General features: G+C 45.0%; 1 protein-coding gene across 1 annotated transcript in view; it reads left to right on the forward strand.

The window, feature by feature from the left end:
- The first annotated feature begins 1,384 nt into the window (after window positions 1-1,384).
- GPATCH8 (G-patch domain containing 8) overlaps window positions 1,385-25,292 on the forward strand; it is a 74,194-nt gene continuing 50,286 nt past the window's right edge. The window contains exon 1 of the mRNA XM_040435879.1: window positions 1,385-1,508. Coding sequence (XP_040291813.1) covers window positions 1,461-1,508 — 48 coding nt within the window. The 5' untranslated portion in view covers window positions 1,385-1,460. The remainder of the gene's footprint in view (window positions 1,509-25,292) is intronic.

Here is a 25,292-nt window from a genome sequence, read left to right on the forward strand (position 1 = left end):
AGCTGCAGTGCATCCTTTCTATGGACTGGTGCCCAGAACTGAACTGCATATTCCAGATGAGGCCGCACCAACGCTTTGTAAAGTGGTAGTATTATATCCCTGCCCCGCGAGTCCATGCCTTGTTTAATGCATGACAATATCCTGGTGGCCTTAGAAGCAGCTGATTGACGTTGTATGCTGTTATTTAATCTATGATCTTTAAGTACACCCAAATCCTTCTCTATAAGGGACTCGACCAGTGTTACTTGCTCTCATAGGACATATGAACCACAAAGATTATTACTAGGGATGAGCGAATCGACTTCGGATGAAACATCCGAAGCCGATTCGCATAAAACTTCGTTTTGATACTGTACCGTACAGTATTAGAATGTATTGGCTCTGATGTGCTGAAGTTATTGCTTCGCGAAGTCTCCGTCATAACTTAATTTGTACTGTAAAAAAAAAACATTTCCCGAACTCGGGTTTGGTTCCAAGGTACCATAACTTTACATTTATCCACATTGAACCTCATTTGCCAATTTAATGCCCAAACACTCTTCCATAGATGAGGCGCATGCCTTGTCATAAATCAGGCTAATCCTCCACCAGTCCATGTGCCTGGAGTAGATTTCAAGCTTCATTTATGCCATGTTCGTGAATTTGCCTGGGCCCCGGCTACTCCCCAGTGTCAACGGCGGTGTGAAAACACGTGCGTTTGAAGTATCCACCAGAAATATCCTGCCAGAGTTCATTGTATAAGGCCAGAAGCACTGCTAGACCCCCACTGACTATAATGGGACCTGGCAAGGATTCAGCCTGTTTGCACTAGTCTTTGTCTGGCTAAATCCCAGCATGAAACCGTCTGGATCCTCGCCAGGTCCCATTATAGTCAATGGGCATTGGCAGTATCCAGCCCCATTGTAGTCAGTCGGGTCTTTTAAAGGGGTTGTTTAAAGTTTTTAATGGGGACCCCATTCTAGAAGCCAGTGGGAGTCCCAGTGGTTCGCCCACCACCAGTCTATCCATGGAGAACCCCATACACATTATGCCAAGTGGACCTCTGTGAAGGAGACTCCCTTGGGAGCTACTACATCCTGCGCTATAATCCCATAAAAGGACAGGCAGCAGGACGGCACCCTGACAAATTCCATTATAGATGCGACGGACGAAATCCGCTGATGTGCCCTCGTCACATTATTATACATTCTGGATTATCGGACGCCGGACTAAAGCAATGTCCTCGCACGACTATGATCGGGCATAGAACGCTCAGCACTGAGCCCCGCATCTACAAACGTTCCGAACGCTCCAAGTCCAATGTCACGTCCAGCAGCCGGTGGGCGGGGCCTAGCCATACGTATGACATGGGTAGAACTAGTACGTGCTGCCGTCGCGTGGGCGTGGCTAATCTTGTGCGTCTTGCGGGGGAGTGGGCGGAGTTTCGGAGAGGCGACACTCGTTCCCGCAGACGCAGGAAGATGGCCGCGGATAGATTCTCCCGATTTAACGAAGACCGAGACTTCCAGGTACGCGGTTTGTTGGGGTGGATGGCAGCGAGTGTGAGAGTGGTAGCAGGCGGTGGCGGAGCAGCGTTGAGCACCGGGCGGCATTACAGGCGTCTCTCGTCAGCTGTTTTTATACGGGAGTCCTGCCCCAGCAGCGCCCCGTATAACCGGGTCTCCTTTCCGTACCTCCGTGTCTGCGTTACCTTATATGAACTCAGGCTATCAGCTTCCTGTATGGCTCCTCCCCCGGTCCCCAGCCCCCTCCTAGTCTCTGTCCTCCATTGCCCGATACACCCCCTCCCAGCCCCCACTGATCTCACCCTCCATGGTTGTCCTCCATCATTGCCATGGAAAGCAGTGTATACAATGTAGTGCCCACCAGAATCCGCCAGCCCCATGGTTTTGGTATGTGGGTTCTGGCTATGGCAGACCTTGGCAACACAGGTTGTTTTCTGCGTCCTCTAAGGTCATTGCTATAGGATGTGATTGCAGGAATGGTCTTGTGTGCCACTTTCCTCAGGACTTGATGCTGTGGAGGCGCGGGCACCGTCCTCTTCCATGTCTGCTTGTCCTCTGCAGCCCTCAGTCTCCTCACATTACTCCTTGGTCCCATTCCTGGGAATCTTACAGAACTTCTCAGACTCTGCCGCATATGGCGGTTTATGACACGCTGCGGTGTATACATTGTACGGGTTTTATTCCCTGAGCCTAGTCTAGATTATGCAGCATCTGGTAATGAGATTTAGCCCTCATGCACACGACTGTACTTCTTTCCGCATCCAATCAGCATTATTTGCGGATCCGATGTGGCCCCATGCATTTAAATGGAGCCGCAAAAAATGTGGACAGCACCGCCGTGTGCTGTCTGTACCCATCAAAAAATAGAATGTCTTATTCTTAGGCATTTTGACAATGGCAGTCGGCTGGTATCTGTATTTTGTGCATCCGCAGTTTGCGGACTGCAAATCACATGCAGTCGTGTATGAGGCCTAAGCACTTTGGGATACATTTATCTTGGGGGTGTTTAGAGCCACTTTTGCTTGAGTCTGTGTTAGCGAAATATGAGCCAAATTTTAAGTGCGATTTAATACATTTTGCACTTTAAAGGGAACCGGTCAGCTGCCCCCACTGAGACTTCAGTGGTCTGTCACTGCTGTGATGGCCGTCAAGAGTTTTACAGTGCTGACATGCTGAACCCCCGCAGCTCGTGCCGGCAGTGCGGGATGTATTAATCGTATGCTGCTCAATGCTCCCCCACACCTTCAGATGACTGACAGATTTCTTTCCTATGCGCGGCAGTAAAGGAACCTGCTGCTTACTGTCTGGCGGGGCAAGGCGGCGCTGCTGGATCCCATTATAGTCAATAGGGATGAGGTGGGGATCTGTTGAATCTGGCAATGCTGGATCCAGTGAATGCCAGCAGGCTCTTCTGTGCCAGAACAACGGTCACCGGAGATGCGAACATGGCTTTAGGCTACCTGCCTGTTGTGTATTCTGGCTACATGGCTTTAGGCTACATGCACACAACCGTATGTGACTTGCGGTCCACAAATTGCGGATCCGCAAAAAAAAGGATGCCATCCGTTTTTTAGTTTTTTTTCTGTGGATCCATTGTCAAAATGCCTAAAATGGACAAGAATAGGACATGTTCTATTTTTTTTTTTTTTTTGTGGGGCTACGGAACGGCCATACTGATGCGGACAGCACACGGTGAAATGAATGGGTCCACATCCTATCCGCAAAAAAATTTGAACGCAAACAAACAATGTTCTTGTGCATGTAGCTTAAGGCCTCACGCACCCAGCCGTTGCCAATATGCCACAGGACCCATTCACTTGTTCTGTTTATTTGCGGTGCGGACGGATCACGGACCCATTCAAGTTGAACGGCTGAGCAACGACCGTGTGCAAGAGACAAACATCTGCTGTCAGCAATCCCATTGAAGTCTGTGGATAACCGCCATATATAAAGTTTGGAATTGCACAAACAATTGACGTGCTGCATGCCTTAAAATACGCAATGTCTACATGAGATTTGGAAAATGTCTTTCACGTTGCTGGTAAAGTTATATATTTTTTTTCTGCGCTAAAATCCATACGGAAAAACCTCATGTAATCCGCATCTTGTGCAGTTATCTGTGACAGCAGAGTGCAACTGATAGGTTCCCTTTAAAAATAGCGCTTTTGTCTAGTGACGTTACTCCATCTTTTAGGCCACCTGCACACGGGTGCGGGTGAACGCGCGTAAGATCCACCTTCCGTGCGGATTGATTTGCAATTCTGCAGCTTATCTGCAATGTCTATCAGCAGTTTTTGGTTTAGATTCAATACAGATTTCCCACAGATCTCACCCTTCCATTGAAAAGCGTGAAATCCGCAGCTAAAACCGCAAACGTAATTGACATGATATTTGATTTGAAATCCGCGTGGCAAATCTGCAAAGTGTCCATGAGATCAGTGTAATATCATACTTTGTTCGTACTGGGATATGCAGCTTTTTTTCCACGTAGTAAAACTGCACGTATTCCGCAGCGTGTGCAGGTGTCCTTAGTACTCGGGACAGTGAGAGATGCACAAAACGTAACTCCTAAGGGTGCCCTCACACGTTGATGAATTTTCTGCAGGTACGTATTTAACAAATATAGAATACAAAGTCGCGTTTTTCGTTGCAGATTATGCTGTGGCTTTTATTGTGTGTGTTTTTTATTTATTATTATAATGGAATAGAATGGATATTTGGTGAATAATTCTGCGGATTTCTATGCAGATTGCATCTGCACTGAAATGAATGGAGACAATTAGCTACCGAAAATCAGCAACAAAACATCATTTTCCCTTCCCCCACGACAGCACCACAGATAGAGGATCTGCCTCCAGGGACAGGAAACCTACAGAATAAAAGGTGGAACCTCTCTCCACCCGTCAGTGGTTTCCTGTCCCTGGAGTAGGAGATCTATAGTTTTATTCAGGTCACCTACCGCTGGTCTTTGCTTCCTAGGGGGTCCCGAGAGGACTAGCGGTATCCTGCCGGGGTCCATCGCGCTGAGGTTCAGGCTGTCAGGACCCTAGGATACAGGGGAGCTCCGGGGGCTCCCCTGCTTCTTGCGGCAGGTGCGTGGGCATCTTCATTGAAGTAATGCCACTCCATGTGTTGGACGCTGGAGCCGGTCTCTTCCAGTGGGGGTGGAGCTTTGGTGCGTACTTCCGGAATCACGTGATGACGTGCTTCGGGCCTTCAGCGTGTAAGGAAGCCTGCACCGCTGCAAACACTGAAGCAGTGGAGCAGGCGTGTGCCCCATTCTGAGGACAAATCATTGCAGAAGGACTGCAACGCTTCAAGCTTCCAGGTTACGGAAGCATGAGTTTCTGTGCCATATTCCTTCCCCTCTCTTACTCTCTGCAATGAGGGGCCCCATGTCATAGTTTGACCCCTGGGATAAATCTAATATTTTAACCCCTTATAGCAGGCTTGCTTTTATGCGAAAATTGCCTGCTCCACTTTCATGATGGAGGAAGACAGGACGCAGGAATCCATAGAGAGGAAGAATGTGACACCGGTTCTGGTACTTTGGGCACAGAGGAAGCGGTTGGGTGAGTTATCATGCAGCTGCATTTTCCATTCCATCCACCATGATTGCCACAATGAGAGAGAACCCTTAACCTCTGTAGGGGCAGGAATACACAGAGAAAGTTTAAATTGCCCCCACCCCTCCTCCCCCTCAGTGTTTTTCTTGTCCCTATGGGGTTAGCTCACAGAGAGAGTCCTCCCAGTGGGGAGGTGAAATTTTGCAAGTATTTGCCTTCCCGCGGCAGGAGCTAAGGCTGGGCAGCAGTGGGCAACGTGGACACCCGCCCTGGCTTAAGCTGGGACCTGTGCTCCTTTCTGTTTCGCGGTCTCCCTTCCACTTTGTGTCGGAAGCAGACCGCTGACGCGAGCTGGTGAGCGCGGCGTCCCTCTGATCTTACGGCCGGTGGGGGGGAGGGGGAGCCTGGGCGCAGAGCTGATGACGCGTCCAGATGAAACCAGGAAGTGTTTAAAAAGTGGCGCTCATGCAGCATGAAGCTGTGCATCACCGCCAGTATGTCCACTCCTGAGACTCCAGCATCCCGTCAGGAGGGTTCTGACCCCTCTCCGGCTGCTCCTACTAGGAGTTCCCCTAAGGGGAGTATGGTTATTCTTATTTCTACATATATTATGTTATAAATATGCTGATATTTGGTTGCTCTTCTTCACTCATCAGGGTACAAGAGATACTAAATCTAAGTCTAAATCCCTAAAGTGTGCAACCTGTGCCAGGAGACTTCCTGATAACTATAAAAAGAAGTTGTGCAAACAATGCATTTCTGACGTCTTAAAAGAGGAGCAACCATCTATCCTGTCTGAGATTAAATCGTTTATCCAGGATGAGATTAAATCGTCCCTAGCATCTGACTACTTCTAGTAAGCCTATCCCACCTGCCAAAAAACCTAGGTTATCCATTCAATCCTCCCCTGAGGCCGAGGACATTGATGAGTATACCTCTCCCTCTAGACGGGTACTTGAGGAAGAACTCTTGTCAGAGGGTGAAATCATAGAGGATGATAAAAAATACTTTTTTTCCTCGGATGAAATGGAAGATTTACTGAAAGCAGTTAGGTCTACCATGGGCATAGAGGATATTCCCAATCCTCGTACAGGACGAGATGTTCGGGGGTTTACGTACAAAAAGAACAAAAGTATTTCCCATCAATGAAAATATCAAAGAAATGATATTGGATGAGTGGATTGATCCTGAAAAAAAGACTAGGGGTGACCAAAGAATTCAGGAACAGACTACGATTCGATCAAGCTAAATGTAAGATCTTTGATAAAATACATAAAATTGATATTCAGATGGCAAAGGTAGTCAAAAAGACGGCCTTACCATTCAAAGACGTATCACAACTTAGCGATCCAATGGAGCGCAAAGCAGATTTGTTACTATTGAAACCTTGGGAGGCATCTATGTTTGGGGTAAAGGCCAACATTGATGCTACATCCGTGGCAAGGGCCATGTACTTCTGGTTATCAGAATTAGAAGATCACCTAAAAAACAAAACCCCCAGAGAAGATATCATAAATTCCTGACCATTGTTAAAATCAGCAACTGCTTTTTTATCAGATGCCTCAGCTGAATCAGTACGCTTTGCCGCAAGAGATGCAGCCCTTTCCAATGCAGCTAGAATTTATGAATGAAGGCATGGTCAGAGGATTAAAAGTCCAAGTCTAAACTATGCTCTATTCCCTTCTCAAGGGAATTTGTTTTTGGGCCAGTGTTAGATAAAATACTGGAAAAAGCAGCTGATAAAAAGAAGGGGTTTCTGGAGGAAAAAGAAATAAAGAAAAGGCCCTTTCGTCAATTCCCTTTACAATCCAGGCCGTACAGGGGTAAAGATAAAACGGCTTGCTGGAGCTACCAAAAAGGAGGAAAGGGTAGAGGATTCTTTCTTCATCCCCAAAACAAACAGAAAAATAAACAATGACTCCAAAGTGGGAGGCAGGTTGAAGAGTTTTCTAACCCAGTGGAATCGGGTTAAAGAGGACCTTTCACCGATTCTTACCCTATGAACTAAGTATACAGACATGTGGAGCGGCGCCCGGGGATCTCTCTGCACTTACTATTATCCCCGGGCGCCACTCCGTTCTCCTGCTATGCCCTCCGGTATCTCCGTTCCCTAAGTTATGGTAGGCGGAGTCTGCCCTTGTTCTTCTGTAGCGCTGGCCAATCGCATTGCAGAGCTCACAGCCTGGGAGAAAATAACCTCCCAGGCTGTGAGCTCTGCGCTGCGATTGTCCAGCGCTAGGGCAGACTCCGCCTACCATAACTTAGGGACTGGTATCTCCGCCTACTATAACTTAGTGAGCGGAGATACCGGAGGGCATAGCGGGAGAACGGAGCGGCGCCCGGGGATAATAGTAAGTGCAGTGAGATCCCCGGGCGCCGCTCTACATATCTGTATAGTTAGTTCATAGGGTAAGAATCGGTGAAAGGTCCTCTTTAAGTCAAACCCATGGGCACTAAATATCATAGCTCAGGGATACAGAATAGAATTCTCTTCAACACCTCCAGAAAGATTTTCCCTTACCATCCAAAACAGAAGTGTGGGAGAAAAAATTTGGCAAGGTACTCAGGACCTATTTAGATCAGGAGTAGTCATAGAATTGCCAGACTCCAAAAAGGGAAAGGGATTCTACTTAGGTCTCTCTAGTCAAAAAACCTGACGACACATTACGCACAATAATAAACCTAAAGCCCTTAAACAGATCCATAATATACAAAAGATTCAAGATGGAGTCAATCGCATCTACGATTCCGTTGATTACAAAGGGTCCCTTTATGACGTCAATAGATCTAAAAGACGCCTACTATCACATACCGATTCATCAGGCCTCCCAGAAATACCTAAGATTTGCAATAAGAGATCCTGGGGGACTCCTCCATCACTTTCAGTACATAGCCCTCCCCTTTGGTATCTCATCAGCTCCCAAACTTGTGCTGGAAATTATCGCTTTTCTGCGCAGGAATGGAACCAATATCATCCCCTACCTAGACTATTTCCTAATAATTGGCAATTCAAAAGAAGAAACCTTCAGGACTACAGAAGAAGTTATAAGTACCCTTTCAGATTTAGGAAGGGTGATAAATCGAAAAAAAATCAATACTCACCCCATCTACAAAAATAAGGTTCCTGGGCGTAGAGTTAGATTCAGTATCCCAAACAACCTATTTACCCCAGGACAAAGTTAAGATCTCTCAAAAACAAAATACGCTGCTTTTAAAAATTCCACAGGTGTTCCATTCGGGGGGGGGGGGGGGGGGGCCGAAACGAGCCTTTTAGGAAACTTAGCTGCATGCATAAACTCTGTTCCATGGAGTCAGTCCCATACAAGAATCATACAGTCATGGATCTTGAAAGAATGGGACAGGAAGCAGACGTCCTTAGACGGGATGACACGGGTACCATTAACAGTCAAAATAAATCTGAACTGGTGGAAGGTAGAGAAAAAGCTGCTCCATGGCATAAAATGGCTCAAGATCCCAGAGGCTCAGGTCATAACAGATGCCAGCTCTTCAAGCTGGGGTGCAATGATGGGCCACCATTTTTCAAAGGGAGACTGGCCAAACAGCCTAAAAGGAAGATCCTCAAACTTCAGAGAACTGAATGCAGTCCTTATGACACTCACAGAAGCAGTAGACCTATTAAAGAACAGAACAGGCATCTGAAGGTCCTTTCGGACAACATCACTACAGTGGCGTACCGGAAACACTAAGGGGGCACAAGGTCCGATTCACTGGGGGAGTAGCAAAAAGAATATTTTCCTCGGCAGAAACAAATATTCTCTCCTTAAAGCAGTTGTCCGGGTTCAGAGCTGAACCCGGACATCCCTCCATTTGCAACCCGGCAGCCCCCCTGACTTGAGCATCGGAGCAGTAAATCGCGCAGGGCAAAGGCATTTTTTGGAGATCCGGTGACGTACCGGGGCTCTCCATGTGGCTGCCAGGAACCCCGGTGACGTCACTGGCACTGATGGGCAGGATTTAGCGCTGTCCTAGCCAGTAAAACGGCTAGGGCATCGCTAAAGCCCACCCATCAGAGCCGGTGACATCACCGAACACACTGCCGGGTGGAAGTTTCATCCTGGCAGTGTGTTATTGAAAACAAAAGAACCTGTGCCCTGCACTATCTAGCACAGGGCAAGAGAGCGCATCGGAGCATGAGATGCTCCAATGCTAGCCTCAGGTGGGCTGCCTGGGTGAAAATAAGGCTATGTCCGGTTTCAGCTCTGAACCCGGACAACCCCTTTAACAGCAGTCCATCTAAAAGGGTCGGAGAACCTAGAGGCGGACTTCCTAAGTCGAAAAAAAAATTGATCCAGGAGAATGGACATTTAACAACAAAATTTTTCACGAGGTCACTGCCAGGTGGGGTCTACCAAAGATAGACCTGTTTGCCTCCAGGGAAAATGCCCAGATCCGACGCTTCTGTTCAATAAATCCAAGGGACAGACCATGAGCAATAGATGCCTTATCAATAAGATGGGGGACCTAGTCTATGCGTTCCCACCCTTTCCGCTGATTCCTCGCTTACTGCAGAAATTACAAGAAGAAACCACAATGATGATCTAGGTAGCTCCCCACTGGCCAAAAAGAAGCTGGTTCTCAATCCTGAGACAGTGGGCATTAGAAGAACCATGGCTGAAAGGGCATGTTTTCCCTGTAGGGTATCAGGGCCCGATAAACCACCCAAACCCCCAGATCTACAATTTGGCGGTCTGGATCCTGAAAGTGAATCACTAAGAAGACAAGCCCTTTAAGACAAAGTAATCCTTACCCTTAAAGCTAGTAGGAAGAAAAGTACATCAGCCATTTATCTCAAAGTCTGGAAAAGATTTTGCAGTTGGCTGGGGGAGGAGCATCCGAACACTTCTCCGCCGATTAATAAAATACTAGACTTTCTGCAAAATGGGCTAGAAATAGACCTGAGGCCAAGTACCCATAAAGTCCAAATATTGGCCTTAAGCACCTTTTTATGATGCTAGTCTTGCAGAGCACAGATGGATAAGGAGATTTATTAGAGCAGCTTCTAGGTTAAGGCCAACCTTAAGATTTAGGATTCCTCAGTGGGACCTTTAATACAGTATTAGAGAGGCTAATTAACCCTCCTTTCTCTCCCTTATCTGAAATCTCTATAAAACATCTGTCGTTCAAAACAGCTTTTCTGATGGCAAGACGTCTAAGTGAGATACAAGCACTCTCCTGTAAAGAACCATATCTTAGAATTTTCGAGGATCAAATTGTGCTAAGACTAGATCCAGGTTTTCTCCCCAAGGTGGTTTCTAATTTTCATCGTGAACAAGAGATAGTATTACCATCTGTCACCACCCAGGAGAGGAGGTAGAAGAGAAGATGCAACTCCTGGATGTTAGAAACACCATAATGCTGTATCTAGACGCAACAAAAAGTTTCAGAATATATGATAATCTCCTAATCCAGTTTGGTGGCCGAAAAAAGGGGAAAAAAACTTCCAAAGCTTCGATAGCTAGGTGGATCAAATCCACTATAGAATGTAGCTACTCTCTTCTTGGGCAGAAAGAGCTGGTGTCTCGCTAGACCGGATTTGCAAAGCGGCTACCTGGTCAAGTCTAAACCCCTTTGTAAAACATTATCGCCTCTGCAGATTTAGTTTTTGGCTGAAAGATTCTGCAGGCTGCTTCCCACTTTATTTAAAGTATTTGTTAGTTCTCATTGTGGCCGTCATGGTGGATGGAATGGAAAACCTTAATTAGACTTACTGGTAATCCTGTTTCCTTGAATCCACAATGACGGCCCATATATTTTCTTCCCCGAAAAAAAAAAAATATATATATATTTCTTTTTTGTATGTGTGTGTGTGTATGTATGTATGTATGTGTGTGTGTATATCATCCAATATAAGTCTCTATTTTGGTATGAAGTCATACTCAAAGGGGACACACATAATATTGCTCACCTACGGGGTAATTTGTAAAAGCACTGAGGGGGAGGAGGGGTGGGGGCAATTTAAACTCTGTGTATTCCTGCCCGTACAGAGGTCAAGGGTTATCTCTCATTGTGGCAGTCATGGTGGAATCAAGGAAACAGAATTACCGGTAAGTATAAATACGTTTTTTTTTCTCACTGGAAGATTTTTTCTTGTTTGTTTAGAGCAAGCCTAAGAAGGTGCTGGTCAAGAGAGAGAACAAGGAATGTGCCTTATGTAGGATATCTTTCATCCTCCTATGAGAAAAAACTCTGCCAAATGTATTGATAGAACGGTGGCGGAGGAGTCCCCTTCTTTTTTTTAAAGAATATCAAAACTTTGATTAGATAAGAAGTAAAGAATACTCTTAAAACCAATAAGAAGAAAAAGGGGGCAGATAATGTATCTGAGGGCAAGTCGTCTGCTAACAGTGACTCCCCTCAGGAGAATTTTCCCTCTGTTTGTTCATCCTCATCTGAAGAAGTTGAGAGTAGATCTTACTTTGCCATAGAGGACACGGAAAAATTACTCAAAGCAATTAGGTCCACTATGAACATTGAAGAGGTTAAAGAAGATAAGTCAGTAGTAGATTCCATGTTTGAGGGTCTGCAGGAAAGGAAGCGTAGATGTTTTCCAGTCCACAAGAGCGTTTCAGCACTAATTAATAAGGAATGGAAAAAACCCGACAGGAAGGTGTTTATCCCTAAGAGCTTTAAATGGAAATATTTTAATGAGGAGGTTTCATCATCCTGGAATAAGGCCCCCAGGATTGATGTTGCCATCTCTAAAATTTCTAAAGTCATCTCTGCCCTTTGAGGATACAGGTATTCTTAAAGACCCTCTAGATAAAAAAGCCGAATCCTTCCTTAAAGGGGCTTGGATAGAAACCGCTTCGCTTTTCGCCCTAGTATAGTGGCCACAGTGACTGCTAGATCATTGGCAGTATGGTTAGAGCAGCTAGAAGTCCAACTAAGGGAAAGATGTCCTCTCTGCCCACCTAGCAGAAAGCGGCTGACTTTCTGTCAGACGCTTCAGTGGATGCAGTTAGACTTGGCGCTCAGGCTGCCTCATTGGCTAACTCTGCTCGGAGAGCGCTTTGGCTTATGAGCTGCAGGGGTGGTGATGTAGCCTCAAAGCAAAAATTGTGCTGCATCACTTGTCAAGGGGAGTTTCTTTTTGGCCTGATCTGGACGATCTGCTGGAAAAAGCTGCAGATAGAAGAGGTTCCCTACCACCTTCCCTCCTTTCCCTCTCTTGGGTCTAGGCGACCCTTTCGGCCTTCTGGGGGGACGGGAGGGAAAAGACAATTTAGGGATAAAGACCAGAGATTCAGATCTAGGAACTTTGCGGGGAAGGGATTTCTATTCAGGAATTCTTCCTCAGCAGATAAAAAAACCCTCTCAACAATGATGCCAGTCCAAAGGTGGGAAGAAGATTGCTGTTTTGCCTCTCCGACTGGGAAAAATGGCGGGGCAATGGGTACTGAATATTATCCGTTCAGTGTTAAAACCAGAATTCCTTTCCTCTCTACCAAAAAGATTTGTGATTGCAAAGACTCATGCTGTAAACCAAACACTTTCTCCAATAATAAAAGGCGTGCAAGAATTGTTGGTCAAGGGTGTTTTGATTCTAGTTCCTGTTCCTGAGCTATCGGAGGGTTTTTTCTCCCCTCTTTTTAGTACCCAAACCAGACGGTCTTTCAGGGTCATAATCAATTTAAAAGATCTAAACAAATTCCTGGTATACAAGAGGTTCAAAATGGAAACGATGAGGTCAACAATTCAGCTTCTATTTCCTCACTGTTACATGGTAGTATTAGACTTGAAAGATGCCTACTTCCATATCCCTATCCATCCAGAGTTTCAGAAATATCTCAGTATAGCTGTGTTCATGCAGGACTGTCTATGCTAGTTTCTGGCCCTTCCGTTCGGTCTGTCTATGGCCCCAAGTTTTATTTTTACTAAAGTAGTGTCGGAGATGGTATCATTCATAAGGTTAAGAGACACTATGCTGGTAACATACCTTGATGATTTCTTAATATTTGCAAAGACCCATCAGAGTTGCAAAGAGGCAGTTCAAGTAGTGATGAAGACCATTCAGGAGCTAGGATGGTTGGTCCACCAGAAAAAGTCCAGACCAATACCACAGAAATGTCGAAGATTTCTGGGTCTTACTCTGGACTCAAAGGGTTTTTCTACCAGAGGAGAAGATCGGCAAGATCAGATACGATCCCTAGCCTTCCGGATCGTCAATACAGGGAATGTTATGTCAGTCCTCGGGTCCCTAGTGTCCTGTATTCCGGCAGTAGAATGGGCCCAACTGCATTCTCGGCAACTGCAGATGGAAATTTTAGAGGCATTCAAGAAAAGCAATGGGTTCCTGGATTCCAGACTCCGAATTCCAAGCGGGACAATAAAAAGTCTTGCATGGTGGAAAGACAGAAAAAAATCGTATACAAGGGGTTCCATGGACATATCCAGATCCAATAGTTCTCACTACGATGCAAGCACTTGGGGGTGGGGGGCTCATATTCTGGGTCATAGCTTTCAAGGTCAATGGTCCCAAATTCAAAAGTCCTTCTCCGACAGGAAAGAGCTGGTAGCAGTAAGACTAGCGATATTGGCTTCCCAGTCCCTGGTGGGTTCGAGTCATCTTAGGGTGTTTTCAGGCAATGAGACGACTGTAGCATATATCAATCACCAGGGGGGTACAAGGTCAGCCCCCCTCTGGTTAGAGGCAAAACGTATGTTGCAGGTTTTAGAGGGGAAAGTAGGCCACATCTCGGCGCTCCATATAAAGGGGAAAGAAACTACCCAGGCCGATTTCCTGAGCAGATGTCGTCTGAGGAAGGGGGAATAGTCTCTGAACCAGTCAGTTTTTTTTTTTTTTGAAGATTACAAAGCTCTGGGGGATGCCGGTAATAGACCTGTTTGCCTCCCATTTCAACAAGAAGAAAAATCTGTTCTGCTTTCTAAACCCTAGGGAATTCCCTTATGGAGTGGATGCCTCTTCCTAAATTGGGATTTTCCTCTAGTCTATGCTTTCCCTCCCCATTTCAATTATTGCCAGTAGTACTGAGAAAAATCAGAAGGGACAGAGCGAGAGTGATATTAATCGCTCCATTTGGGCCGAGAAGGGCATGGTTTACTCTTCTCTGACTGATGTCTGTTTTAGATCCCTGGGGGCTCCCAGAGGTCCCGGATCTGTTGTCCCAGGGTCCAGTCTACCATCCAGCAGTTCGAGGTCTTCGCTAGACAGCGTGGAGTTTGAAAGGGTCCTTTAAGGCCTCCTGCACACAACCGTTTTTTTCCCCCCGTTTAGGCTCCATTCACACGTCCGTGGTGTGTTGCTGACCGCAAATTGCAGATCCGCAACACACTCGCCCGGCACCCCTATAGAAATGCCTATTGTCCGCAAGTTGCGTTCAAGAATAGGACATGTTCTATCTTTTGCGGAGCTGCGGACCTGAAGATTGGGGCCGCGCTTCGCAAATGTGGATGCTGACAGCACACTGTGTGCTGTCCGCATCCATTCCATCCCCATAAAAAATGAATGGGTCCGCACCCGTTCCGCAAAATTGCGGAACGAATGCGGACCCATTTGCGGACGTGTGAATGGAGCCTTACTGGCCGTTTTTTGTGTTCCGTATACAGAACCATTCATTTCAATGGTTCCGCAAAAAAAACGGAATGTACTCCGTATGGATTCCGTTTCCGTATTTCCGTTTTTCTATTCCGTTTAAAGATGGAACATATCCTATTATTGCCCGCAAATCACGTTCCATGGGTCCACAAAAAAAACGGAACACATACGGAAATGCATCCGTATGTCTTCTGTTTCCGTTCCGTTTCTTTTTTTGCTGAACCATCTATTAAAAATGTTATGCCCAGCCCAATTTTATCTATGTAATTACTGTATACTGTATATGCCATATGGAAAAACGGAAACACAACGGAAACAAAAAACGGAACAACGGATCCGTGAAAAACGGACCGCAAAACACTGAAAAAGCCATACGGTCGGGTGCAATAGGCCTAAGCCAAAAAAGGGTTTTCTCAGGAACTTATTGCCACTTTTTTTAAAGGTAAGGCTACTTTCACACTGGCGTTTCTGGGTCCGCTTGTGAGATCCGTTTTAGTGACCCAGCATTGTGTCCTTCCGTCTGAATCTTTCTTCTCACTCTATCATTACCGCTATCCCTGTATTTGAGTCCCCACCTTTTTTGTGGTTATACTACAGTTCAAGATACTCATGCAGTTGTTTTCAATGCAACATTTTTTTAATTTCAAGGGCCTATTATTTTATTTGAGACTATTAAATGTTACGTTTTATTAAGCTACCCACTATTTGGGAAATATATAGGGTCATTATACAACCTGATCCTGCCTTTTTTCCAAAAGTTTCATCACAGTTCCATAGATCCCAAGAAATAGTGGTTCCTTCCTTTTGTGACAATCCCAAGTCCCCTAAGGAAGAACAGTTTCATACCGTAGATGTTAGACGTTGCCTGTTGCACGATCTTCAATCGACTAAGGATTGGCGTAAGTCTTCTGCCTTGTTTGTCCTATTCTCGGGACTAAACAAGGGTAAGAAGGCTGCTAAGAGTTTCCTGGCTAGGTGGATAAGACTCTCTGCATTTCTCTGTCCTATTTGGAATCTGGTTTGTCTCCTCCTGTTTCGGTGAAGGCTCATTCCACGCGTTAAATTTCTATTTCTTGGGCGGAATGTTCTGGTACATCCATTGAGCAAATTTGTAGAGCTGCCACGTGGTCTTCTCTCTCTACCTTTTTTCGACACTATCGTTTGGATCTCAACTCTTCCTCTGATCTCTCCTTTGGTAGAAAGGTTCTTCAAGCGGTGGTCCCTCCCTAGGAAGGGTTCTGTTCTCTGTAATTCTCTGTTGTGCAGTCGTGGGGGAAGGGAAAAATGATGGTTACTTACTGGTAATCGGATTTTCGAGACCCCACGACAGCACCCTTCCTTATTCCCTCCCTGGGTTTCCTTGAGATTTTGGTTATCACTGGGTGTTGCAAAAAAAAAAAAGTGTGTGTTTGTTGTATAGGATGAGCTGGATTTATTTAGGTTGGAGTTCCTCTCTTGCTCTGTAAACCACTGACTGGTGGAGAGAGGCTCCACCTTTTATTCTGTAGGTTTCCTGTCCCTGGAGGCAGATCCTCTGTGTCTGCTGTCGTGGGGTCTGGAAAATCTGATTACCGATAAGTGCAATCGTCATTTTCTTTTCAGTTCCGCAGAAGATCACAATTAGGGCTGCAACGATTAATCGACGTTATTGATAATATTCGATAACTGGATTCGTTGTCAACGAATCCAGTTATCGAATAATCGGCCGATTCGTTGCTATGCGGGCGGTCAGGCGCTATGCCTGCGAGCCCTTGAACTTTATATCACTGCATCTTTTATTACCTTACAATGAAGCTCCAGTAACAGGCAGAGCGGACGGTGGCGTAACGTCACTTACTCACGTGACGCGCATGCTCCACCTGCTTCATTCATAAAGTAGGTGGAGCAGGCGCGTCACGTGAGTAAGTGACGTAACGCCGCCGCCCGCTCTGCCTGTTACTGGAGCTTCATTGTAAGGTAAAAGAAGATGCGGTGATTTAAAGTAAAAGTTACTGCAGGTTAAGGAATACTGCTGTGAGTGGCGGGGTCAGGGCTGTTATGGGGAGGGGGATCTGTGTATGGCACTGTTATGGTGAGGGGTATCTGTGGATGACACTGCTATTGGGGGAGATCTGTGGATGACACAGCATAAGATGCTATATAGTGTCATCCATAGATCTCTCCCCCCCCCCCCTCCATAGCATAGTCATCCACATATCCCCCTCCCATAACAGTGCCATCCACAGATCCCGCTCCCCATAACAGTGCCATCCACAGATCCCCCTCCCCATAACAGTGCCATCCACAGATCCCCCTCCCCATAACAGTGCCATCCACAGATCCCCCTCCCCATAACAGTGCCATCCACAGATCCCCCTCCCCATAACAGTGCCATCCACAGATCCCCCTCCCCATAACAGTGCCACCCACAGATCCCCCTCCCCATAACAGTGCCACCCACAGATCCCCCTCCCCATAACAGTGCCATCCACAGATCCCCCCTCCCCATAACAGTGCCATCCACAGATCCCCCTCCCCATAACAGCGCCATCCACAGATCCCCCTCCCCATAACAGCGCCATCCACAGATCCCCCTCCCCTTAACAGCGCCATCCACAGATCCCCCTCCCCATAACAGCGCCATCCACAGATCCCCCTCCCCATAACAGCGCCATCCACAGATCCCCCTCCCCATAACAGCGCCATCCACAGATCCCCCTCCCCATAACAGCGCCATCCACAGATCCCCCTCCCCATAACAGCGCCATCCACAATTTGTTTTAATATGGCCTTTGAACTTAATTTTTCAAGTAAAATCATATAAACCCCTTTTTTTTGTCATTTTGGTGTTTTTTCCCGATTAATCAATGAAATTATCGACAACTAATCGATTATTCAAATAATCGTTAGCTGCAGCCCTAATCACAATAGACAATTTTCAGCCCCGTAGGATAAGGCTACTTTCACACTAGTGTTTTTGCTGGATCTGGCAGGGTTCAGCAAAAACACTTCCGTTAATGATAATACAACCCTCTGCATCCGTTATGAACGGATCCGGTTGTATTATCTTTACCATAGCAATGACGGATCCGTCATGAACTCCATTGAAAGTCAATGGAGGACGGATCCGTTTTCTATTGTCAGAGAAAACTGATCCGTCCCTATTGACTTGCATTGTGGGTCATGACGGATCCGTCTTGCTCCGCTGCGGTTTGCTCTCCGGTATGAGAACGGAATGCATTTTGGAGCATTCCTCTCTGTTCAGTTACCTTTTGTTCCCATTGACAATGAATGGGGACAAAATGGAAGCGCTTTTTTTCTTTCGCCTATGACAGCACCCCTGGAGAGACCGCCTCCACCTCATCAGGACAGAAAACTAGAATCAGAACTGGCTGTTTTTTTTTTTTTTTATTCAGATAATTTTTATTACTTTTCAGTTTTTTAGCATCATCATGTTATGCTTTAAACAATAAGTAGATTCATTGTAAAATACATACAGCAATTGTAGTATGGAACACGTAGATACATATTAAAGTTATATATCCAAGTATAGAGTATTGCAATACACAAGCACATAAACCGGTCAATAAAACCTCCCAACAGCAAGTAACTCCCCCCCCCCTCCCCCTCCACCAATACCAGAGCAGGACAGAGCGACAATAATCCCAATGAGTTTCCTCCTATAAGAATTAAAGATGTGTATCGTAGATAACACAAGGCCCTCCACTAATATTATGAATTTATTTTATTTCATCCTCCGGGGCGTCGACACCACAAACCCCAATTGTAAACCATCACGCAGCACTGTTTCCCATATGCACATATAAACACAATGTATCTCAAGCAAGCATCCATGCAAACTGTGAAGAACTGCCTTTTAAAAGAGGGACCATCCCCTCTACCTCCATTTGTTTTCTGTCCTAAGGGACAGGTGGGATGTCTCCTTGGCTTACTCCTCTAGGGGGGTTGTTCCGCCCTGGGGATTTGGGGCTCACTCTACTAGATCGGTCTCCACTTCATGGGCAGAGAGCTTCAACTTCCATAGAGCAGTTTTGTAGAGCTCTCCACATACTTTTTTTTTTAAGCACTATAGACTTCATATACCTACTAATGAGGGTCTTACCTTTGGCGGTAATGTGCTTTATGCTGTTGTCCCACCCTAGATAGAGTATCTTGCCTATTCTCCAGGGGTGGTGTCATAGGCGAAAGAGAAATATTGGATTACACTTACCGGTAATCAGTTTTCTTTGAGCCTATGACAGCACCCGATTAATTACCTTCCCAAAAAAAAGACAAATATTGTTTTAGGTTTATTAAATGTTATGTTTCTTAGTTCCTGGAAAAGGACTGGAGGTAGAGGGGATGGTCCATTTTTTAAAAGGCGGTTCTGATTCTGGTTTCCTGTCCTGAGGAAGTGGAGGCGCTCTTCTCCAGGGGTGCTGTCATATGCTCAAAGAAAACAGATTACCGGTAAGTGTAATCTAATATTTCCAGTATTGAGACCCTATGACTGATCTCTATACAGGAAAACATTAACACTAGTGTGAAAATAGCCTAACATGGAGGAAGTCTTGATGTTAAGGTTTTTCTGATGGAAAATTGCGCTGTGTGAGGGCACCCTAATAATGCTGCCAATGAAATAGTCACACAAGTACAACAGTGATGGGGATAGGTGCCACCCCTCTGCTGATGAGCAAGGGACTTAAAGGGGTATTCCACAGGATAGGGGATAACTATCAGATCAATGGGGGTCCTATTGTGCGGGCCTCCACCATTCACAAGAATGGGGGCCCTGTACCCCTTGGAACTTCCCTGAAAGAGACGGAGCGGTTGAATGGAAAAGCACGCCACTACTCCATTCATTTCTATGGAAGTGCTGGAGATGGCCAAAAACAGAACCGTATATATACAACGCAAACTTCTAGCCCATGGTGGAAGCAAAGCCTAGGGTGACCAAACACATGAGATACCTGACCACCGAACACTTGTTCAGCCGACGGCTCTTCCTGCACACTTGGCCAAGCAGACCTCTCTGGGGTTGTCCGAACTCCCCAAGAACAGTAGGATCGAGCAGCTGCTCCTCATCTCCCACAGCATATTTTATCGGCAGGCCACTATGCACATTACATGGTCAGTTCGTCCTGCCAAAATTAGCAGGGTTTATTGCCAGCTTAAAGCGGTTGTCCAGGCTATTGAGGGCCATCCTCAGGAACAGGTCATCTGTTACCTTATATCTCTGCATAAGATAGAGCTCTTCAAAATTAGAAAATGTTTTAAGTGTTGTAATAACCATTAATTGATGGATGTTGCTGAATGGTCCCCAAAATCCTGTTTCAGGGGCATAAAAAGAAAGCTCCCCAAGCTGCGAATGTGCCTCTGAGACCCTGCACCCCTGGCAATCAGATGTTCTGAAGTAGTGCTGGAACTACACAGCTCCGTCCATTGTGCAGTGGTCAGGGCTGGTAACTGCAGTGTTGCTACCTTTCAGTGGAAATTATGCTGCAGTCACAATAGAAAGGTCCATTCCAGTTTGTGGCATTAAAAGGGTTGTCGCTAAACATTTTTCAATCCAGCACCTGGATCTGAACACTTTTGTAATTGCACGTAATTAAACATTTATTATAGCCAGTGAGCTGTTCAATAAAATGTATCTGTAAAGCGCCACCCCCTGTTTTGTTCTTTTCCTTTATTATTTTTAATTTTTTTTGTCCATCTCACTGAGCAGGTCGAACATGCTCAGTTTCATCCTTCAACTGCCACCAGCCATATCTTCTATTAGAAGCTGTGGCAGTTATAGAGAGAGAGCTGCAGTTTTATTCCGGCCGTGTCACTGCATGTAACAGGCTGCCGCTAATGTAAAAGTAGCCTTACACCGCCAGATCGCTAACGTGTGTTCCTGTGAACGCTTGTTAGCGATTATCTGGCCGCGAATTGTCCCGTGTAAAGTCGCCTTAAAGTGTAACTGTCATGTTTCCATAAAAAAAATCTATTTCAGCAAATGTTATTCTTCGTAAAGAAATCTTTAGTTTCTTTATACCACTGTTTTCCTTCAGTTTTTCTCTTGGTTATGGCTGTTTTAACCCCTACAAAATGAGGTCTTCACAAGATGGCTTCTCTGCCTATTCTCTGAGGCCAAAACTGCCTTCCTTCCTTCACATACACACACTGTCTGTAGCCAGCAGCTTCCTGCCAGCCAATCAGTTTGGATTGGGGCTCATGCACACGAACATATTTTCTTTCCGTGTCTGTTCAATTTTTTATTATTTTTTGCAGACCGTATGCGGAACCGTTCATTTCAATGGGTACGCGAAAAAAAAAGGCAGAAGTTACTTAGTGTGCATTCCGTTTCCGTATGTCATTTTCGCAGAAGAATAGAACATGTCCTATTATTGTCTGCATTACGGACAAGGATAGTACTGTTCTATCAGCTGTTTCGTTCCGCAAAATATGGAATGCACACGGACGTCATCTGTATTTTTTGCTGATCCGTGTTTGGCCTCATACACACGACAGTTGTTTTTCTCGGCCTCCGTTTCGGTTTTTTTGCGGATAGGATGGGGACCCATTCATTTCAATGGGTCAGCAAAAAAAATGCTGATAGTTCATCCGTTTGTGTTCCGCATCCGTTGTCCGTGTTTCCCTTCAGCAAAAAAATAGTGCATGTCCTACTTTTTTCACATTTGCGGACAAGGATAGGCATTTATTACAAGGGATCTGTGGAAAAAAACAGATCCTTAAAAAAAAAAAACAGATACCGCATCCGTTTTTTTGGCGGACACAAAAAACAACTGTCGTGTGCATGTAACCTTTTGCAAACACTCTTCCTCACTCTGAAGTCTAATGCAGTCATGCAATGCTCCTCTGTGTTCCATTTATACAAAGGGAAGACAGACGAGCCATAGCAACGGTCTTTTAAGGGACCAGTGGAAAGGAACAGGGGACATTAACCCCTTCATGACCGGCGCCGTATTAGTATGGCACAGTGGGACGTGACTTGCAGCCCAGCTCCGTACTATTATGGCCCGCTGATCGGGCGGGTGCAGGAGCTGCGCCCGCCCGATCAGCTGCAGGGGACCGGCTGTTCCCATTAGCCGGACCCCTGCTGTATGTATCGGCGAAAACACAGATGCCGGCGCATTAATCCCTTCTATGCCACGGTCAAGAAGGGGTTTGCTGCAGATGAGGGAGCCCATCGGGTCCCTGCGCTGCTGTGGCGGGGACCCGATGGGTGAGAAGGCTGCCCAATGCCTTGCACAGCATTGGAACCTGCTTTCTACAGGATTCCAGGAGATCCAGCCTCAGACTGGGTCTCCTAGGCAACCTGTTAGTGTATTACTCAGTGTAATACACGAACAGGCAATGCATTACAATGCAGATGTATTGTAATGCATTGCAGAGGGGCTCAAACCCCCAAAAGTTAGTCAGAAACAAAGTAAAAATAAATAAATAAAATAAAATAAATAAAAAAAGTTTCAAGTAAAAAAAATGTCCCTTTTTCTTTGCTTTTATAATAAAAAAAATTTAAAAAATAAAACATATTAGGCATCACCGTGTCCGTAACAACCGGCTCTATAAATATATCACATGATCCACCCTGTCCGATAAACACCATAAAAAATAAAATAAAAAAAACTGTAAAAAAAAAAAGCCATTTTTGTCAGCTTACATCACAAGTGCAATACCAAGCGATCAAAAAGGCATGTCCCACTAGATGATACCAATAAAACCGTCACCTCATCCCACAAAAAATAAGCCCATACATAAGAAAATCGCTAAAAAATAAATAAAAAATATAGCTCTCAGAACATGGAGAAACTAAAACATTATTTTTTTTGTTTCAAATATGCTATTGTGTTTAACTGAAATAAAAAAAAAAGTATACATATTGGGTATCGCCGCATCAATAACAACCAGCTCTATAAAAATATCACCTGATCTAACCCCTCAGGTGAACACCGTAAAAAATAAAAACTATCAAAAAAAGCCATTTTAGTCACCTTACATCACAAAAATTGCAACACTAAGCGATCAAAAAGGCATATGCCCCCCAAAATAGTCACCTCATCCCACAAAAAAAAAGGAGACTCTACATAAGACAATCTGTCAAAAAATAAAAAAGCTATGGCTCTCAGACTATGGAGACACTAAAACATCATTTTTTTGGGGTTTAAAAAATGCTATTATTGTGTAAAACTTAAATAAGAAAAAGTATACATATTAGGTATTGCCACGTCCGTAACGATCTGCTCTATAAAAATATCACATGACCTAACCCCCTCAGGTGAACGCTGGAAAAATAGATAAAAACTGTGCCAGAATTACCAATTTTTTGGTCACCTTGCCCCATTAAGTGTAATAATGAATGATCAAAAATGGTACCAATAAAAACGTCAACTCTTCCTGCAAAAAACGAGCCCCTGCACAGGACGATCGGCAGAAAAGTAAAGAAAATAAGGCGTTCAGAAAATGGAGACAAAGAAAGTAGACATATTTGATATCATTGCATCCGTAACCTGCTCTATAAAAATAGCACATGATCTACTGTCAGATGAGTGTTGTAAAAAATATAAAAATAAAAACTGTGCCAAAACGGCTATTTTTTGGTTACCTTGCCTCACAAAAAACATAATATAGAGCAATTAAAAATCATATGTACCCCAAAATAGTACTAATAAAACTGGCACCTTATCCCCTAGTTTCCAAAATGGGGTCACTTTTTGGGAGTTTCTACTGTAAGGGTGCATCATGGGGGCTTAAAATGGGATATGGCATCTAAAAACCAGTCCAGCAAAATCTGCCTTCCAAAAACCATATGGCGCTCCTTTTCTTCTGCGCCCTGCCGTGTGCCCTTAAATCACTTTACGACCACATGTGGGGTGTTTCTGTCAACCGCAGAATCGGGGTAATAAATATTGAGTTTTGATTGGCTGGTAACCCTTGATGTGTTGAAGAAAAAAAATGGATTAAAATGGAAAATCTGCTGAAGTGAAATTTTGAAATTTCATCTCCATTTTCCTTTAATTCTTGTGGAACACCTAAAGGGTTAACAAAGTTTGTAAAATCAGTTTTGAGTAGCTTGAGGGGTGTAGTTTCTACAATGGGGTAATTTATGGAGGTTTCCACTATGTAAGCCCTACAAAGTGACTTCAGACCTGAACTGGTCCTTAAAAAGTGGGTTTTGGAAATGTTGTTCTAATTGCTTCTAAAATTCTAAGCCTTCTAACGTCCTAAAAAAATAAAATGACATTTACAAAATGATGCCAACATAAAGTAGACATATGGGGAATGTTAAGTAATATTTTATGAGGTATCCCTTTCTGTTATAAAAGCAAGAGAAATTGAAATTTTGAAAATTACGAATTGTCTCCAAATCTTTGGTAAATTTGGTATTTTTTTTCAAAAATAAAGTTGAAATATATTGACTCAAACTCATGACTATCATGAAGTACAATGTCGTGTTCCAAAGTCATTACCACATAAAGTGACATGTTGGATTTGCAAAAAATGACCCTGGGCAGGAAGGTGAAAACTGGCCCGTGGTAGAAAGGGTTAATGAAAGCTGTTATTATAAGGTAATTACAGATCATTTGGCAATCATTGACAGTTTAAGGGCTTGTTCACACGAACGTATGGGTTCCGTTGCCGTATTGCGGATCCGCAATAAACGGACATTGTTCTGTGTACATTCTGCATCACGGATGCGGACCCATTCACTTGAATGGGTCCGCAAATCCGGAGATGCGGAACGGAAGCACTACGTAGTGCTTCTGTGCCGGTTCCGTTCCGCACAAATATAGAACATGTCCTATCTTTTTGCGGAACGGAGGGATGTGGACCCATTCAAGTTGAATGGGTCTGGATCCGTCCCGGAGGCCTCACAAACTTTCTCCGTGCATTGCGGACCGCAAATTGCAGCCTCAATGCACGGAACAGAACCCATACGTTTGTGTGAACAAGCCCTTACTCGGGTATACATGCCTAGCTCTAATAAACTAGCAAATTTTAAAAAAATTAGTTACACTTTAAGGCCTCATGCACACAGCCGTTGGGCGGCCGTGGCCATATTGCGGGTCAGCAATCCACGGCCGCCGGCCGTTTTCAGCCCGCATCGCGGACCCATTCACTTGAACGGAGTCACAGAACACCAGAAGCACTACGGAGTGCTTCTGTGGTGTTTCTTTCCATTGTTCCACACCGCAAAAAGATGACGTCATATTTTTTTGCGGTGCGGACTGACCACTGATCCATTCAAGTTGAATGGGTCCGGCCTGCCGCATTTGCAATGACTGGGGGTCAGAAAGGACGCGGCTACTGGTGGGATTTTGATGAAATTTTGGTGTGGCTGTCGGCGCTAAAGTTCTGCTGGTAAAAACACTGTGAACGGCCCCTACGAGATATTCCAGCTATCTTTCATTGTGGATTTTTCCTCTTATGGACCCTTGAGGCTCAGTGGCAGCTTATGTGTTAATATACTTCACATTCACTTGGCTGCAGGTGCCCATTTTGCTTCTATTTGAGGCGCTCAGCCCTCAGCTGTTCGCGGGTATGTCCCCTTTACCAGTAATAGTTTTGTACTTTGACTTGTCAAGTAAATGAATGTGACAAGAGCACATGATATGTACGGTAAGCTTCTCCGCTGTTTGTCGTCTTGTAAAGAAAAGTGTA

This window comes from Bufo bufo, chromosome 6 (genome assembly GCF_905171765.1).
Source record: "Bufo bufo chromosome 6, aBufBuf1.1, whole genome shotgun sequence".
Classification (NCBI taxonomy): domain Eukaryota; kingdom Metazoa; phylum Chordata; class Amphibia; order Anura; family Bufonidae; genus Bufo; species Bufo bufo.